The sequence below is a fragment of the Cygnus atratus genome, chromosome 4 (genome assembly GCF_013377495.2).
Source record: "Cygnus atratus isolate AKBS03 ecotype Queensland, Australia chromosome 4, CAtr_DNAZoo_HiC_assembly, whole genome shotgun sequence".
Classification (NCBI taxonomy): domain Eukaryota; kingdom Metazoa; phylum Chordata; class Aves; order Anseriformes; family Anatidae; genus Cygnus; species Cygnus atratus.
The window spans coordinates 27,455,232-27,472,934 of NC_066365.1; the positions used below are offsets into that span (position 1 = coordinate 27,455,232).

Genomic DNA, 17,703 nt, shown 5'->3' on the forward strand with positions numbered 1-17,703 from the left:
TTTGTTAACTGAAAACTGAACTGTGTTCAGTTTTGGGCCCCTCGCTACAAGAAGGACGTGGAGGTGCTCAAGAGAGTCCAGAGAAGGGTGACTAAGCTGGTGTGGGGTCTGGAGAACAAGTCTTACGAGGAGCGGCTGAGGGAGCTGGGGTTGTTTAGCCTGGAGAAGAGGAGCCTCAGGGGAGACCTCATCGCTCTCTATAGGTACCTTAAAGGAGGCTGTAGAGAGGTGAGGGTTGGTCTATTCTCCCACGTGCCTGGTGACAGGACAAGGGGGAATGGGCTCAAGTTGCGCCAGGGGAGATTTAGGTTGGATATTAGGAAGAACTTCTTTACTGAAAGGGTTGTTAGGCATTGGAATGGGCTGCCCAGGGAAGTGGTTGAGTCGCCATCCCTGGAGGTCTTTAAAAGACGTTTAGATGTAGTCCTTAATGATATGGTTTAGTGGAGGACTTGTTAGTGTTAGGACAGAGGTTGGACTAGATGATCTTGGAGGTCTCTTCCAACCTAGACAATTCTGTGATTTCTGTGATTTCTGTGAAAGTTTTCTAATAACCAAGATGGTAGACAAATCCATCACAAGTGCAAGACCTTTTTGCTATGCAGCTTGCAAGCTGAACAAGTAAAGGCCATGATCTAGATGGCAGTTTGCACTCTAGCATAGAGTACACGTGTGTTTATTCACGTGTGATTTGTCAGTGCCTTTCATTATGCTCTACAGTGAGCTGATAGCAGAAAGAATCACACTGTTTACTTCTCTTGGTATGTATAAACAACTTTTATATAAAGCAGTGTGTGAACCGTATGTATATATGCTATTTCAATTTCCACATAAACAATGACAAAAGCTATCTTCCTCAACGTACACAAAGATTTATTACTTATGAGTGTAATAACCAGGCAAACAATATTTTTACCTTGAAAAGCATATTATGTTTACTAAGAGTTGAAATTCTCCCCTGAAAAATAATCAAAAACATAGGAGCATTTCTCTCTGTTCCTTTTGATGTAATGTTTTGAATGCTAATATGGAAGCCATGGATGAGGGGTGCGTTTGTCAATAATATTTCCCTTGGGATTGTTTTGGCTGAGGAAGGAAGCTTATGCTGGCACTTCACATTTTCTAAATCAAGTTCTTTTGCAGTATATGCATTAGGTGAAATTCAGCTAAACCCTTAATACTTCTTCTATTCACTTTCACTGAGTTTCGACAATGTTCAGAAATAGCTGCATAAAAGCCCACTTCATTAGCATATATGGAAATAGATTTCACATAAGCAGTTAAAATGAGAGAGAAAAAAATCTTTCCCCTAATTCAGATATCTGAGCAGCAATTTTGCTCTCCTCAGTGTGATGTCATGGTACTTAACATCAACAGGAATGAACTGTTATCATTTTACTGTATTAATTCTTCCCCTTTACTTTCTTCATTTTGTTTTGTGTCACAACTGTGAAAAATGCATAAGAACATTCTAGTTGGCTCTCAAGTGATAATATATGTTGTCTATGATTTGGGGCAATTAATTTCTGAGTTCTGGGTCACCTGATGATATTGTCTCTCATGTCATGAATCATAGAATGGTTTGGGTTGGAAGGGACCTTAAAGATCATCTAATTCCACCCCCACTGCCAAGGGCAGGGATATCTCCCACCAGACCAGGTTGCTCAAAGCCCCATCCAACCTGGCCTTGAGCACCTCCAAGGGTGGGGTGTCCACAGCTTCTCTGGGCAGCCTGTTCTAGAGCCTCACCACCCTCACAGTAAAGAATGTCTTCCTAATATCTAATCTAAATCTACTCTCTTTTAGTTTAAAACCATCACTCCTTGTCCTGTCAGTGCAGTCCCTGACAAAGAGTCCCTCTTCTGCTTTCTTGTAGGCCCTGTTTAGGTACTGGAAGGAAACGGTGTCAAAACATGTCAGCAGATGTTTAGCTCTAGATATGTATTTAAGAGCTCTGCTAACTCTTTTTCTCAAGTGTATCACCTTCAAGAGTGAGAGGTGTATTAATTTCTCGATATTATAGTTGAGGAAGAAAGTCATTACTGATTATCCTAAGTTTGGCCAATTATGTAAAGGTTCTTAAAGGTTGAACCAAAAATTTGACTTCAACACAGTAATCTCTTAACAGTTGGTACTATGAACATGGAACTCAGGATAATGACCTTTATGTATTTTCACCGTTCTGGAGTAGGTGGACAATGCCATTTTAAGTCAAACAAGGGTCATTTTTGTCTCTGTCAATACGTGCAAGGCCTACCTCTGAATTACTTTATCAATTTTTATTTATTTCACCTAAAGTAATATTCGACCTAGATTTCAGACTTTCTTCACTACACTGCAGTGATTGACGGTCAAGAAAGTTTGGCTTGTTTCACTTTTCAAAATAAAAGCAGAGATGCTATTTTCTCTATTTAAAACACTAAATACTAGAGTTTGTAAATACCACAGAAGAGAAAGAATTTAAAAAGAACAACTTTCAACTAAAAAAAAACAAAACACTACTTTCAAGGTAAAACTTGATTAGTTTTTGAAGTGATTAAATGATACAGTTATCTGGTAGAAAGCTAGACCCTGTAAACCACAATGCTTTTTTCCAGTACATGATGCTATTTAATAGATAGGTTATCACAGCTTTAATATGAGTAAACTTTATTTTTCAGACTTTGAACTAACACAAGAAGGTTGTTGTATGAAATTTTGTTGTAAATCCAGTGAGACATCACTACTAGACACTTTGTTAAAATCTAAAACCTACGTAGAAAGGAGAAAATTTTGAGGAATGAGAATAGAAAATGAATTTAAATCAGTAGATAATGCTAATTTAGGAAATTAAGAAAAAAGTCACGAATAAACTATTTTGCAGACATATAATATCATTCCAACTATAATTTAGTGTTGCATGAAACCTTTGAAATGTTCAGTGGTCCTTCACTGTGCTTCTGATCAATGTATTCTTCTTAGGGCAAAATTTGAACCAGACAAATAGAGATAAAATAAGCAGAGTGTTCATTTGTTGTTGTTTTCCTTAGAAGAATTTATTAAACATATAACACCAGCTTCTAGTATCCTAGAAGGCAAGGTACTTAAGGATTTGAGCACTTCCAACAAGGACCAGAAATACTGCATCTCAAGCAAGAAAGTGCTACCTCTTTCAGTAAACCCACACTTAAAATTCCACATGCTGATATACTCTTCTGCACAGTTATCTACTTTCATCCACAAGATCCATCCCTGAATGCACGTTTGAAGTGGCTTTTGTCTTACCTTCCATTCTACCTTCCATTTATTCAAAAAAATCTGTCTTCTCCTCATGGTTGCTCTTTTTCTGCAACTTGTCTTAAAGTTTGGTGAGCTGGCCAGAATTCCAAAATCTGAAAAATTTTGTGAGCACAACAATAATTCCTCCCTTCATACAGGTGCACAAAAGGCAGGATAGGAAAGAGTATGTTTGATATCAAACCCTTTCTGAATCCAAGGTGGAGGATCTGTAGCTGAAAGCATGACTAGCAGAGGAAAGCGAAGTACCTGAGAAGTGTTAAGAGGCCTTCAGGAACAGAGCCTTAGAGGAAAATAATGTTGTACTGAACATTCATCCTTAGAAAAAATGTTTTAAGGTGGAGGAACCTTCCAGGATTTTTCAAACCAGAAACACTTGTTAAATAATTTTGATGTCTTTTACAGATAAAGGTGAAAAACACATGCACTAGTATGTCCTTATCCATTCAGTCTGGTCCTGTCTGTCTCCGCTCTTCATAATCCACATGAAAATAATTTGTTTTGTCTTAGTGTCCTTTGGTTGAATGCTTGACAGTGTTTGTACAGTGTGGTAAACGCATCAAGAAGATCAATACTAAAGAGATTCTTTAAGGGATTTTTTTTTTCCTCCTGTCAAGCAGAAATAATAATGAATGCAACAGGGAGCAAGATTAACTTAAGCTAAAGGCATCGTTAATTTAGGATTCCTGGGGACAGGGAGTTTATGTGGTTGTCTTAGTTTCACAGGGAACTCTCTTTTCTGAAATAAATGGTTGTTCTACCATAGCCTGGCCATTTCCACATACATATATATATGAAGAAAAATCAATTGATTTCCAAACCTAGTTTCTGAGTTACACAGTTTGACCTGTTTTAGGAATAGAGCCATTTTCCAGATTTCTTTGTTGTCTTCAGAACAACAACAAAGAAAAGCAGGCTTGATTTTAACAGTAGTAGATGCTAGGAATTCATATGTACTAATTGGAACTCTCATGTCAACTTTTCTACAGCCATAATCGTGTCTCATTTTTTAACTGCTCAGTTTTAGCTGGAAAGCTATTCTAGTAGAGTAGTATTCAGTATTTTAGTAGAGTAGTATTCAGTAAGCACTAAATCTTGTTCTGTATTAGGATATATATTCAACTGCTTGTCCACATGCACCATAAGCCCATGGTAGGATCCGTGGCACATGAACAGGAAAAAATGTGTTTTACATGCAGTTTTTATCTGCATGTGTGAGGGACCTGGCAGTTTCTGAATTTCCCTTCCATGTCCATATGCAAGTCTGCTTGTACTTTACAGTTGGTGCAGGACATGAGATCTGAGATCTGCCTACAGGGATAATTAATTCAACCTGTTCCTCGTGGTCCATTTACCAAGGAACAATTTAAGGAAGATGCAAGCTGTCTGAGTAGATCTGATACTGGCAGGAGGCAGCTCTTATTGGTCACCTTGTCTATGGTCTCCTGAGATGTGCAGTACATCAGGCAAAGATAAAAGGAAGAAAAAGGTGGAGTCCAGTGAGTTACTTGGGATTCATTCTTTTCTTAGTTCTGTACACATTGCAAGCCACTTACGTGTCGCTCCACTCTCCTGATTTATAATATCACATAATTATTTTCCAGAAAATCACAGTGGATCATTTATTACTGTACATAATATGCGTGCTATAGGCATAATGTTTGACAAGAAGACTCATATTTCTAAATGCTTTGAGACTGATAGTAAAATTAATTTTAAGCAGGTTAATTTAACAATTTTTTTAAATAAAGCCGACATATAATTTATACACAGTATTTCAGTAGCGTGCACTGCTTATGTACTCTAACTATGTACCACTGAAGCAATTTCCATGATACAGCATTCTTCTATGGTGGCTGAGCTCAGCACATGCTTTGTCTTTCCTGTTATCTGATTTTTTTATTTATTTTTATTTTTTTTGCCTCCTAGGATTTGATACCAGCATTTTGCCAATTTGCAAGGACTCCCTTGGCTGGATGTTTAACAGGCTTGATACGAACTATGACCTGTTGTTGGACCAGTCAGAACTTGGAAGTATTTACCTTGACAAGAATGAACCATGCACAAGGGCATTCTTCAATTCTTGTGACACATACAAGGACAGTTTGATATCTAACAATGAGTGGTGCTACTGTTTCCAAAGACAGCAAGGTAAAAGATGGGAACAACCCGCATATGTATATGACTGATCTTTTAATAGTGCTCTATCTTTTTCTTAACATAGTAAGATGATTACAGTGAACTACAAGCTTTTAAATGCTGTATCATGAATCTTTGTAAAGGTTTCTGATCTACCTTGAATACCTAACAAGAAGTCAAACAAACAAAAAACACAAGTTAAATGAAAAGCTAGCCAGAAAATCAGAGATTCTAAATAAAGTGCAGAACAGTGGCTAAAGCTTTTACAGCAATATTGTTTTTCATGCCAACTTTAAGTATGCAGAGGAAGGAGATCAAAATAAAGAACAACATTACTTTTATGTTATTTCTTTCCCTATCTACTTTGCTTATATTGTAAAATAAGCCCTTTTATTGCTAAACTAGGGCATCTTAATGTTCTATTTTGTAAACCTATTAAAATAACTGAATTAACATTATGGATAAAAAAAACGGTCATTTGGATCTAAAACTACTTGAGTTTTTCTGCCTAGATGAATCTCCAGCAAATGTCCTGATGTGATTCAGTTAAACAAAGTAACACAACATATAAGCATTATTTTTCTGAGGATCATATACCAATTTTAGATCTAGGTGAGTCATAGCATGAATTATATATTCAAACTAGTAGTAATGAATTAGTGAATTTCCTCATCAAATATTGGCTGAAACTAGACAGAACTGCCAATTCATTTTTCTTACTAACAAGAGAGAGAGATTTTCAAAGGAATAAATAGCAACTCAGGACCAAAGTTCTGCTGATAATCAGTAGAGGAGATAAGAATGATTTGGTGGAAAGTTTCAAAGTCAGTTCAGCCTATTTGAAAATTTTAATCTAATTTTTTGAATCTCACTTGTGACATTAAAACTTTCACAATAAATCCCCATTATCACTCTATATTTATTGTTTGTCTCTGATTTCTGTGGAAATAAAGATTTTTATCATGCTACACCATCTGTAAATCTGAACAAAAATAAATCTGTACTTCCCTAGGTATATACTAACTGCCCTCTTTTATGTGGTAATTTTGCCTTTTAAAAGTTAACATTTAATCTTTTAACACACCTTCATTGTTTTATAGTAGCACAATATTTTGGCTTCCATTTTTATAAGCAGTGTACTGCTACCAGAATTAGTCAATCAAACATTACCCAAGCAAAATTGTCTTTAAAGAACATAATGTGTTTTGTTTGGTTGTCTTTTTAAAACAAACAAACAAAAACAACCCACAATCATTTCAGCCTAATATATAAACACCCTTATTCTTTGGAGGACAGCATAATTCTTTTCAATTGTCAAAGAAAGTACAGCACATAAAATGTTGTTTAATACTGTCCAGGGTTCTAATACTAGTTGGCTGTTCTACCTGATCCTTGCAATGTGTGTAGAGTATAACCTGAATATTAAGAGAACACTTCCATAAATTAGCTTCAACTAATTTTACATTCTTTTATTTTCTAAAATGCCTTCTCAAGTGTACTGCTACAATCTGATGATGGTATAAAGCCTGATCTAAACACAACTGTATTATATTAATGGCACTCCAGCGGCTAAAAAAAATGGAACCATGCTACCAGTGACACCGACTCTCCACATTGCAGAATCCAAAATTGTCAAGCTTTTCCTTGCTTTTCTCTTGTTTCCTCCATCTTTCCCATCATATAAAACAGATATAAAACAGATTAGATAGCTTTTGAAACCACGGTGTTTCTGGGTGTGTAGTGAAGAAGTATCATCAATGTTGTAAATAAAGTGAAATCTTATTCATTGCAAAGTCCTGGCAATCCTTGCACATTAAACATGAGCTCCATCCCTCTGAATTAACACTGTCAACAAAATCTATCTTCTTTTTTTTTTTTTTTTTCTGAAGGTGTAAAGAGAGAAAATGCTTATAGTCGTCTTTTGTTATTTCTTGTTTTCTTGCATAACTGTCAGACTTCTTGCACAACTGTCAAACTTCCTAGTATGCGTGACCCACTGAATTCTCTAATCGTAATTGTAGCATTCTGCTAAATCTTTTAATATCTTCATATTTGGCTTTTACTTTATTGAACAATCTAAATAAGGTCTTTAACAAGACCTTTGCTGTAAATCGCAAAGAAGTGGCTAGGTATACAAATTCAGTGGCTTCTTTCTGATGTACACTAAAATAAGTTGATATTAACAGAAAGCTTCATGTCATATAGACAGCTATCTGTATTCATCGAACTTTGTAGGTGTTTTCTCAGCAGATACACAGTTTTACTAGAAATGCTGTTGATTAACCAGGTTCAAAGTGAATACAAAGTTTTAATCAACAATATGCATCATAGGGGGATAGAAATTCTATTATGCTATTTTTAAAATATGTTTTTTATTTGCCGAAGTTGTCATCTGAAAAGACCTCTTACTCTTTGATTTTAGCTTACCAGATCAAGACTGTCAGTATCAGACAATTATTTGATCTCTTCTTCATTCTTTCTTTTTGCTTTAGGTTTCTTGTGATGAGTTAGAGTACACTAGATCCCTTACTGCACATTACTCCCAACTTCTCGTCAATACAAGCAATTTTTTAGAATACTAAAATCACATCTGTATTGCTCAAAAAATCTCCCTGTAACAACAGTCCCACCTTGACTGATGCTTAAATTCTTACTTAGGTCTCAGTGGTGCTCATTGCATTTTTCCTTGGCCTTATTCTTCTCTAAGTGTAGTTTAGCATTTCTGAGGTATATCCAAGACACTATAATACATTTCTGCAGTACTTCAGAATTTGCACTTTGCCAGGGCTCTGCTGTCTTCCTGTATGTTTTGTTCCATGTTGCCCTCTATTTCCACCTACAAATTGTGCAAGTGCTTCAGAACTTATTTTCTTAGGTCTTCGATGCTAGCCTAACACTTCAGTGCTTGTCTAAATGCTGAGGCACTTGCTCTGTTGGCCTTTTTATAGGTTGAATTTCTTTCTGTCAGTACTTCATCATTATTACAGCCTTGTTTTTGTTGCCTCACTGCTTGAAAATAGAGTAGGAGAGTAACCAATTTTACCAGGAATATTAATGCTTGGAACATAAGCATCTCTTTACTGCAGGCTTCTGCATGTGTCTGTTAGTCTAGTATTTCTCTGGATGCCTTTTTCCTATAGGCTTTTCTGTCTATCAGGGATGAAAGACTAATTCATGACTTTGAAACTAGTCCATCTTGCAGAATAACGATAATTATTGTGATTTGTATTTGTTACATCAGTCTCTTGAGACCACAGGGCATTAAATATGATTATAGATGGTTCTAAAGGTGTAATGTGTCTTGCCACATGACTGAAGTTCCCAGGAAGATTTCTTGAAGTGCAGTATTGACTGCTTCAAATCCCTATAACTAGAACCTCCATTGTCCTAGAACAATTATAAATACTTGACCCTGAGCAGAGGCAAGACATAACATGGCAGCCTTATCTGCAGTAGAACATACGTCAAAAACTAGGGGATCTGCCAAATATTATCTACTTGATAGATGGAAAATCACTGTTTTGTAATTTAATAAGATGGAGCGCCTGTGAAAGCTGGAGACCCACGTTGTGAGTACCAGTTCCTTGAGGCATTTCTGTTAAAAATTCCAGACATTCTTTGTCAAATCTACCAGTTTTACTCCCGTTGCTCTCTTAATGTGCCTCTTTTTGATAAACCAAAGCTTAATCATACAAGCCTTGCATCACCTCTTGACACAACTGAATATTGATGTCTCAAGGGCCAGTATTAATAACATGGGATGCTCTGGTGTGCATCAGTACTTCAAGCACTGAAGAACTGTGGATGGCTGTTAAATGGTTCATGAATCACTCATAATAACGCAGTGATAATGTCAGAAATATAATTCCTGCCAGATTTGTTTAAGTAGAATTAAGGATGGAGATGATTAGGTTTCTTATTCAGATTATCAGAAAGATTTTTCTGATGTCAGGATCGTTTCAGTCTCAAGGGAGACAGTAACAATGATTTTTGTACAGAATAAGTCTCCTTAACTCAAGACTCCCAAAGGCTATCCAGTGATGCTGCCTTTGTATTGAAGTAGGTTCAGAAATCCAAAAAAAAAAAAAAAAAAAAAGCTTTCCCAAAATCAGGAACTGACTGGAAAATACAAATTATCATTTGGGGAGAGATGAAAAATTATATGCTATGGATCGAAAGGAATTGGTTGAGCTTTCATCATGCCACTCTCTCATTAAGCATTGTTAAGAATTTTTTGCCACTTTTATCGTGAGAAGCAAAACTTAAATGTGAATCTCAAAGACCTAACCTCTGCGAAGAATTTTGGGTAAGTAACTTCCTCATATTGCATTGATACCATTTGATTAGTGGTGTTCCTGTTTCTAATTACAGCAACAAAGACTTATAGCTGAAAATAAAGGATTTTTGTTTAGGCATAGGCCATCATTTTTACATTTAAATGATTGTGCTCATAAATGCAACTCTGTTTCTAATTCAAGATTATTTTTTTCATAGAACAAAATACGTGTATTTTTCTTGTTAGACTAATTCTTCTCCTTCAGCATATTTCCCATCTTCTTTGATAGATCCTTCTAGCCTGTGGTACTCCTATGCATGAATGACTGTCATTATTTGATTTTAGAGTAATTGGAAATACCTTTTGTTTGAGAAATAATTGATTGTTAGAATGTTGTAAATACAGCTGTGTGGAAAACTAATACATTACTAAACACAATTAAAATCTTAACTCTTTAAATATCAGGAAAGACAGAAACCTTTGTTTTGAAAGGTGCTGAACATTTCTGGCATAATAGTGAGCACAGTCATCATCAAAGTACTTCTTACACCAAGAAATGTATAACTTTATATAACTTCAGCAGATACTCAAAGAGTGAAAACACAATACCCACCTAACAATGCCAGGTGCTAGTTGTTTTGAAGGGGATGCACAGAAAATTTACTCATTATCTGTAAAGGCATTCCTTGATTTTTATTCTGGCGCTAAGACTCCTGTGAACAATATTTTGCCTTAACTCTAAAAACAATAATTATAGATTTAATGTGAAAACCAAGTCCACTAGAGTTGAGGGCTCTCTAAACTTTTATGTCTTTAAATGTATGGGATATGTATATAGCATTTAAAACATAAAGCCAAAAGAAATTAACAGCCTGTTCTCAGTGAGGTGTTATTACTGTGTTCCAGTTTCTATTTATCCAGTTAGATAAGAGCTCATGAATAAAACCAAAGGCCTATTGGTATACCTAGGCTATGCCAATCAAGAGGCTCTGTGTTCACCAGAAATATATTTTGATCCACAGTTACTCTACTTATTTGTCCCTAATGTTTGAGCATTTCCACAAGAAAAATATCCTCAGGTTTTATAATGTATTCTTGCCATTCCTGAACTTCTTTGTGCATGTGTGCTTGTCCCAGCTACATCCTAAATTCTTTCTCATCTGACTAAATGGTGTTTTCCTTTAGAAAAATTCAGGAAAGGCTGATTTGAACTTTCACCTCTCAAGTGATTTTTTGCATTACCCTACATAGTGAATGATTTCTGGTCTAAGTGTGTACTTAGTCAATAAGCTACGCCAATCTTACTGATCTTTTAAGTAACTTAGTTTTTTCCTGTGTACACAGACAAAAGTAGTTTCAGAAGGCAACCTTGAGTTACTTACATAGCAAAGATGTATTCTAAATAACTGGTCTGCTAAAATGAAAAAAATGAATGTAATATTCATAGCATGTGAGTTTTTAGTGAGTTATCAGAATGTTGTCTGGGAACAGCGTAAGTTAAAGATACACGTGAATAGTATTACTTTTGATTCAAACTGTTACCACAAAAGCATCTCTCACTCTAATGTAGTACACTGTATTAGTGTTCAAAGATATATATTTCCTTCCCATTCATGGGACATTGTCAGACTTGCTTTTATGGAGAGCAGAAAAATAAATTATTCAGAATTTAACTAAGCTATAGCTCTGAACAATGGATAACTGAATTTTAATAACTTCTGCATCTTACAGACATCTGAAGTCTGGTCAGTTTTTAACTTTGCTGAACATAGGGCTTTGGACCCCTGGGGTTCTGTCTTTAATTATTGCAATAAAACCACAGTCTTGCAAATTTCAGTGGAGAAATTCTTATTTTATTAGTATAATATGTGAAGTACAAAACTTGAACATGACTTCTAACAAAGACAAAAGGGAAGGAATGAAAGAGCCATCCCACTTCTAACCAGTACTTGAGTCAAGCTTCAAAGTCACCCTTAGATTTCTGTAGACTGATGAAGTAGTGTATGATAGAGTTACTATTTCAGTCTAGCATTCTTCAGTCCTCCAGACTAGTAACCAGATGTTCAATTACAGATGGGTTAACTGGGAGTAGCCTTCAGCACAAATCCATGATGGTGATCTGTTTCATAATTTTGGAGTTGTAACAAGCTGGAGTAATTCTTTTCTTTCAGAGTTTAGGATGTGACTACTAGTGCAGGATCTGTACCTTTCTTAAGATCAGTAGTTAGCCAGACCTTAGAACGTAGCAAACCATGAAAACCTAATCATATGCTTACATATACAGTGTAATCTGTTCAACATTTTTCTTGTCATTTTAGACCCACCTTGCCAGACAGAACTCAGCAACATTCAGAAGCAGCAAGGAGGAAAGAAGATCCTAGGTGAGCCATAGATCATTCTTTTGAAGGTTTTATTGCTTACATAAATAACCCTAGTGAAACAGCAACATAAAATCAATATTAATCCAACAAAGATAGACCGCAGTAAATTCTAGCAACAAAATTTATGAAGTTTTTGAAAGCTATTAAACTTGGTTTTACTACCTTACCTACCAAAAGATATTACGTCTGTTCCATTATCCTAATAGAACGTAGATCTTTACAGTTATAGAGGGGACAGTCTAAGGCACTCCTAAATTAGTATCTCTACTGATCTTTACCTGTAATATTCTTTAAGTAATTTAAATCTTTGTTGTGAATCAATTTATGCTGTATTAGTATTACTAAAATGTAGGGTAAATCTTCATTTTACCCTTTTCAACTGTATGAAAGCTGCAATAAAAGGCTTGGCCCAAAGTAATCAAAACTGTATTTCTGCTAAGGATGGTTTCAAACAATAACTGTGCACTTCAAAATGTTTTCAGATTCATGTTTTGTACATTGTCATTTGTCTAAATATTATGTTTCTTTTAAAAAGTCTCTGTTCCTTTCAAGGGAGGAACCATGACTTACTCAGCCTTAGGAAAGTCACTGCCTCACTAAATAAGTTCATGATTGTGTCTCTAGTACTGTTGGTGGGGGACCATTTTAGCTTAGAGTCTAATTTGCATAGGTATTATGTCTATAAAATGCAAATTTACCTTTTTTTTTCACATTTATTGTTGAGAAAATTGCTGTGTTACACTACATTTATCTTCTATGGTGGAATAAATATTAGTGGGTAACTAAACGGGTGATTACATATATATCTAAATTAAAAAAAAAAAAAAAAAGCTACTAAGCCTAGTAGCAGATAGTTTGTTAGTCTGGGAAGCCTAATCCTTATTATTCAGACTTGTTTGCACTCCGCTGATTATAGAACATCCCATTCAGAGTTGTGAGCTATGTCCCTTTCCCCAGCATGCAGCAAAGATCTCAACTAAGACATTCAAGGAGTAAGGAAGGTGTATCAGAGGATCAATGAAAAATTTTAAGGAAGATTGTCCACTCCTTTTCTTGAAGGCAGTCCAAGGCTGGTATCTGTCACTTGTAAGCCAGTCAGTGGAGAATCTGGAATGTGGAAATAGCAAAAGATAGTTATTTTCTGCTATGATTGTTACATTGGCCAAGGGGCAGTTATTAATATTCTTATTCAATATTTATATATCACAGGGCAATATATCCCCATATGTGATGAAGATGGGTATTACAAACCAAGTCAGTGCCATGGAAGTGTAGGACAATGTTGGTGTGTTGACAGATACGGCAATGAGGTAACAGGATCCAGAACAAATGGTGCAGCAGAATGTGGTAAGTTATGAACCTTGCATGGACTTTGGTGTAAAGGTATTACTTTGATTTCCAACCAGGCTACATTTCTTCAGTAAGAACAGGCGTGGGATGCAACTACATTAATTTTATGTAAATATAATCTGTGATTTTTATTACTTCATTATTTTTTGCAACTCATATTACTGTGTCAGCTGTTAATAGACCTCATATATGGGCTTGGCATAGTGTATATAAACCTAGGGAAAATTAATTATCTAGAGTAGCATTATACAAGTCCAAGAATGCTTGATGAAATCCCTTTGGGTAATCAGTATGCTAATTCAATTTGACATTTTTTTCAGTTTGTTTGAAGGAATTGCCAAAAGTTCCTAGCACACCAAGTCTTCCCTTGCTTTTCCCTTCCAATACCCTATGACTTACAGGAACTCCCATGTCGCCATTATTTTATGTCCCAGACATCAAAAATGGCAATAAAATATTTTTCTTTGCATTACTCCTTTTCCCTTCCTTTGCAACAGAAGAACATAGCCTGAAACATAGGGTAGATTTAACACGGTATTTGGCGTACCTGTTCAGGCCTATTTTCCATTTAATCCAGGATACTTTCTGAATAAATGTACAGTTCTAGATAGTTAAAGATAATATGTAAAAACTGAACGGTGTATGGTATATATCATCACTAGTCCTTATTGTGAACTGTAAGTTGGTCTTAAATCTCTTTCAGTGTTTCCTGGCACTCATTATAGTTCCACAAATCCATAAAATTCATCTCCTTTTCTTAACATTGAAAAATTCATCCCTACTAAAGTGGTTTTCTTTTAAGACAAAAGATTATTGATGTTGTTTAAGTTTTCTTTCTGTCACAATGTTTAGTTTAAAATAAGTAATTTTCTTGAAATTAAATTTTCTTCTGTCTTATACATATTACACTATAAATATGATATATATTGTTTTAGCAATAATGTAGTGTATTTTGTGTCTTTTGGATAACTATCATACCTTTTTAGCTATTGATTTAGAGACTTCAGGTGATTTTGCATCTGGTGATTTCCATGACTGGACAGATGATGAAGATGATGAAGATGAAATAATGAATGATGAAGATGAAATTGAAGATGATGATGAAGACGAAGGAGATGATGATGTAGATGATGACGATGGTCATGATGGATATATTTGATGATATTAGGAGGGTCAATGAATTGTACCTTTCTAAAATTCACAAGATGACATTTCATAAAATCCCTTTGCTCTTCAAGATCGAAAGGATTCTAACAAATGTGTATATTTTGTATGATTATTTCAAACATTGCAGCTGGAGTCATAGACTTTTTTTTGTTTAAATAAGAAATATTACGTGCTTTTGAGTTTTTAAATGCCTTTGCGCTGAAGAAAATGCATTGAAAGTGTAGGCAGAAGAAGGAAATGTTATGTGCTACTGAACTTATAAATGTGCAAAACGCTATAAAAACAACCAGTCTTTTTAAAACTTACGTGAAGAGTTATTTGCCCGTACTTGGAATTGCGTGTCCTCTTCAGGACAAATAATGTAACTTAATTTTACTTTTGTCAGGCCCTGCAGGCTTTGCAAATTGCCTGTTTAATACATAAAAATGTATTACGGTAGAAAAACTCCGGTGCACAAATAGCATCTTACCAGCCTTTAATTAACCAAAGGTATGGAGAAAAATTAACAGAAGGGAAAAATGAAGCAAAGTCCTTGTTTGTGTTTGCATTTGTAGTTATGTTTTTTAATATGAAGTGGCTAGGTTATTGAAAGGGTTTTTCTAAAGCAGTAGCATGGACAAGCACCAACTCTGTAAATTTAATAATTTTCTTATCCTTCCTTCTTTTTTTTCTTTCTTTCTTTCATGTCAAAGTCATGTAGGCGTTATTGTTATTTACTCAAACATCACTTCACCCATTGTTGTTTCTCTGTATTTCTCTCTAATCAGATTACTATAAAGTATTTTACATGGGGAAAAAATGCTTAAAATTGTATTACCTTTATACATGACTGTAAGTCAGAGTATTGACACTTGCCCCCAGCATAGTTTTTAAGAAGCGTATAATTATACTTTTTGTTTTCTTAATTCAGGAAATAGTTTTGCATCTTTATATAAATTCATGTTGTTTTCTGTTACTAGTGCAGAAACTTAGAGAACATATTGTAAAGGTGCCTTGCAAAATAGAGATAGAGAGGTTTTAGCATGCATACCAGTATAGGATGTTAGGCAATAGCTAAGCACACCCAGTTACCAAATTAATACCAGTATAAGTACTGCTGCTGGAATGAAGAAAATGGATTGTTTTAATTTTTTTTCTATTGTTATGTAATTACCACGTGGACTAGATTATAATTATTGTGTAGAGTAGCACTTAAGATTTGACTATAGAGAAAATTTCTTTAATCACTGTATTTATGTTAGCATGTTAATCAACTGTGTAGACGTTTTGGGACTCCACCATCTTCATTCATATCATATCTATTGCTTTCTGTCCACAATAAAGTTGACATGACCTGTATAATGTAATACTACAGGTTGTATAATTTCAAAACTGGATCACTGGTTTCCCATCATTAATTAGAAGGAAAATCAGTTTGTTTGAATTAATTTCTACACATTAAATACTAAATTTAATGTTTATCCTATGTAATATTGAAAAGTATAATGCATTTTCTTTTTTACCGTTTCTGTATAGTTTGCAAAATAAAGACTCTTGTAACCAACTTTCTGCCAGCATAGCCCATCATTTTGAATTTTTACAAGGTTTGAAATTTTGAAACAGGAAGAATTCATGCTTCAGTTACATTTCACCTACAAAAATATGTATTTATTTGTATTAAAACCATTTATCAATATTTTATTTCCAGTAAATAATTTTGGATTAAAGTAAAACCCATAAGGAAAATTTATTTTTCTGTATTTTTCTGTACATTTGTTATGTACTTTGTGACATTGTCTTCATTACATAGTGAAGGGAGACATACTTCCTTTCAAACTAATTCATAATTTGTGGGGCATAGTTGTATTATTTTCTTAAATAAAAGTAGTTAAGAGTTTACCATTCTGATACAATGGGATTTTATCAGAGAACAGTTTCTTATGGCTGAAATTAACTGATATATAAATTGATTTTAAATAAAGAACCTAAAGATAAAATGTTGTCCTTATTGGCTGATGTAGCATACTTTTTTTTTTTCTTTCGTGATGTGACAAATGGTCACTAGCTGACAAAGTTAAAATGCATTTCATTAAAACCTGTGACTTAGGGAATTAAAGTATGAAAAGAGAATTCATAATTTATTTAGCCTATTGGGATTACAGTACGAAGACCTTCTAAAGTGAACTGTCATGCAGAAGAGCATGAAAGAGGTTTGTATTCTTTCTTCCCTGAAAATTCCTCATTGAACTGGAAGAGGAGGACTGGCTTGGATTTTAGTCCTTGAGTATGACAGCTACCTATCACAGAAGTCCGAAATAAGTCTAGATAGCTAAACTTATTAAAGAACAGTGACAGTGAAGATTCAGGCTCATCTTTGAGAATTTTTGTGGTCAAAATCTAAAGCAGCAAAACCAAAAACATAAATTGTTTCTCATTCATGAGGAAAAGCTAGAGAAGAGATTACTAATGTGAGACTTCCTTTGAAAACGTAGGTAAGTGTGGATCAATATTATGGAGCTGGATTTGCTTTCGTGGTACCAAATGAATTGGGAGCTACTGCACTGCAGCGTTAAAGAAATGCATGAAATCAGGTGCAGGTAGAACAAATGAAGGCAATGCCAAAAAATATATAATGAAATTAGTATGCCATTCAAAAGCTTCTTTCCATCATATCCAAGAATTTGCACAGTGTATCCCCATGAATACAATCAGGCAGAGGGCAGCAGGGAATCCTTGATTTTAAAACTTCATTATTTTTATGGTGTCACTGTCATTTTGTGTTTTTGTTTGTTTGTTTGTTTCTTGATCTTACAGTTGTGCACATATATATTATAAATATGCAAAGATATGGATATAAATTTGGAGATTTTTCAGACAGTGATTAATCTTTGTACTTAACTGAGAATATGTGAAAATGTAATTCCCATATTCATTGAAAAGTAAGGAATACTGCATTCCATTAAATTAATTATTATATAATCTCCCAAGGAAATATTTTTTTCAGGTCAAGCCATATAGATGTGCTTAGTTTAGAACCAAAGGAATTAGTGTCATTAGCTTACTTCTATAAAAACTAGGTTATTGTACAAGACTGAGGAAGTTGGAACAAAATGACAGTAGAAAAAAAATTTACTT

The 17,703-nt window shown here is 34.7% G+C and overlaps 1 protein-coding gene across 2 annotated transcripts in view; it reads left to right on the forward strand.

Annotated features, from left to right (window-relative positions):
- Positions 1 to 16,555, forward strand: part of SPOCK3 (SPARC (osteonectin), cwcv and kazal like domains proteoglycan 3) — a 195,929-nt gene extending 179,374 nt beyond the window's left edge. The window contains exons 8-11 of one of the 2 annotated variants that reach the window (XM_035549781.1): positions 5,206 to 5,427; positions 12,010 to 12,072; positions 13,282 to 13,419; positions 14,409 to 16,555. In XM_035549781.1, the coding sequence (XP_035405674.1) occupies positions 5,206 to 5,427; positions 12,010 to 12,072; positions 13,282 to 13,419; positions 14,409 to 14,581 (596 nt within the window). In that variant the 3' untranslated portion in view covers positions 14,582 to 16,555. The remainder of the gene's footprint in view (positions 1 to 5,205; positions 5,428 to 12,009; positions 12,073 to 13,281; positions 13,420 to 14,408) is intronic. The other variant, XM_035549792.2, reaches the window with a different exon arrangement.
- Positions 16,556 to 17,703: the final 1,148 nt, after the last annotated feature.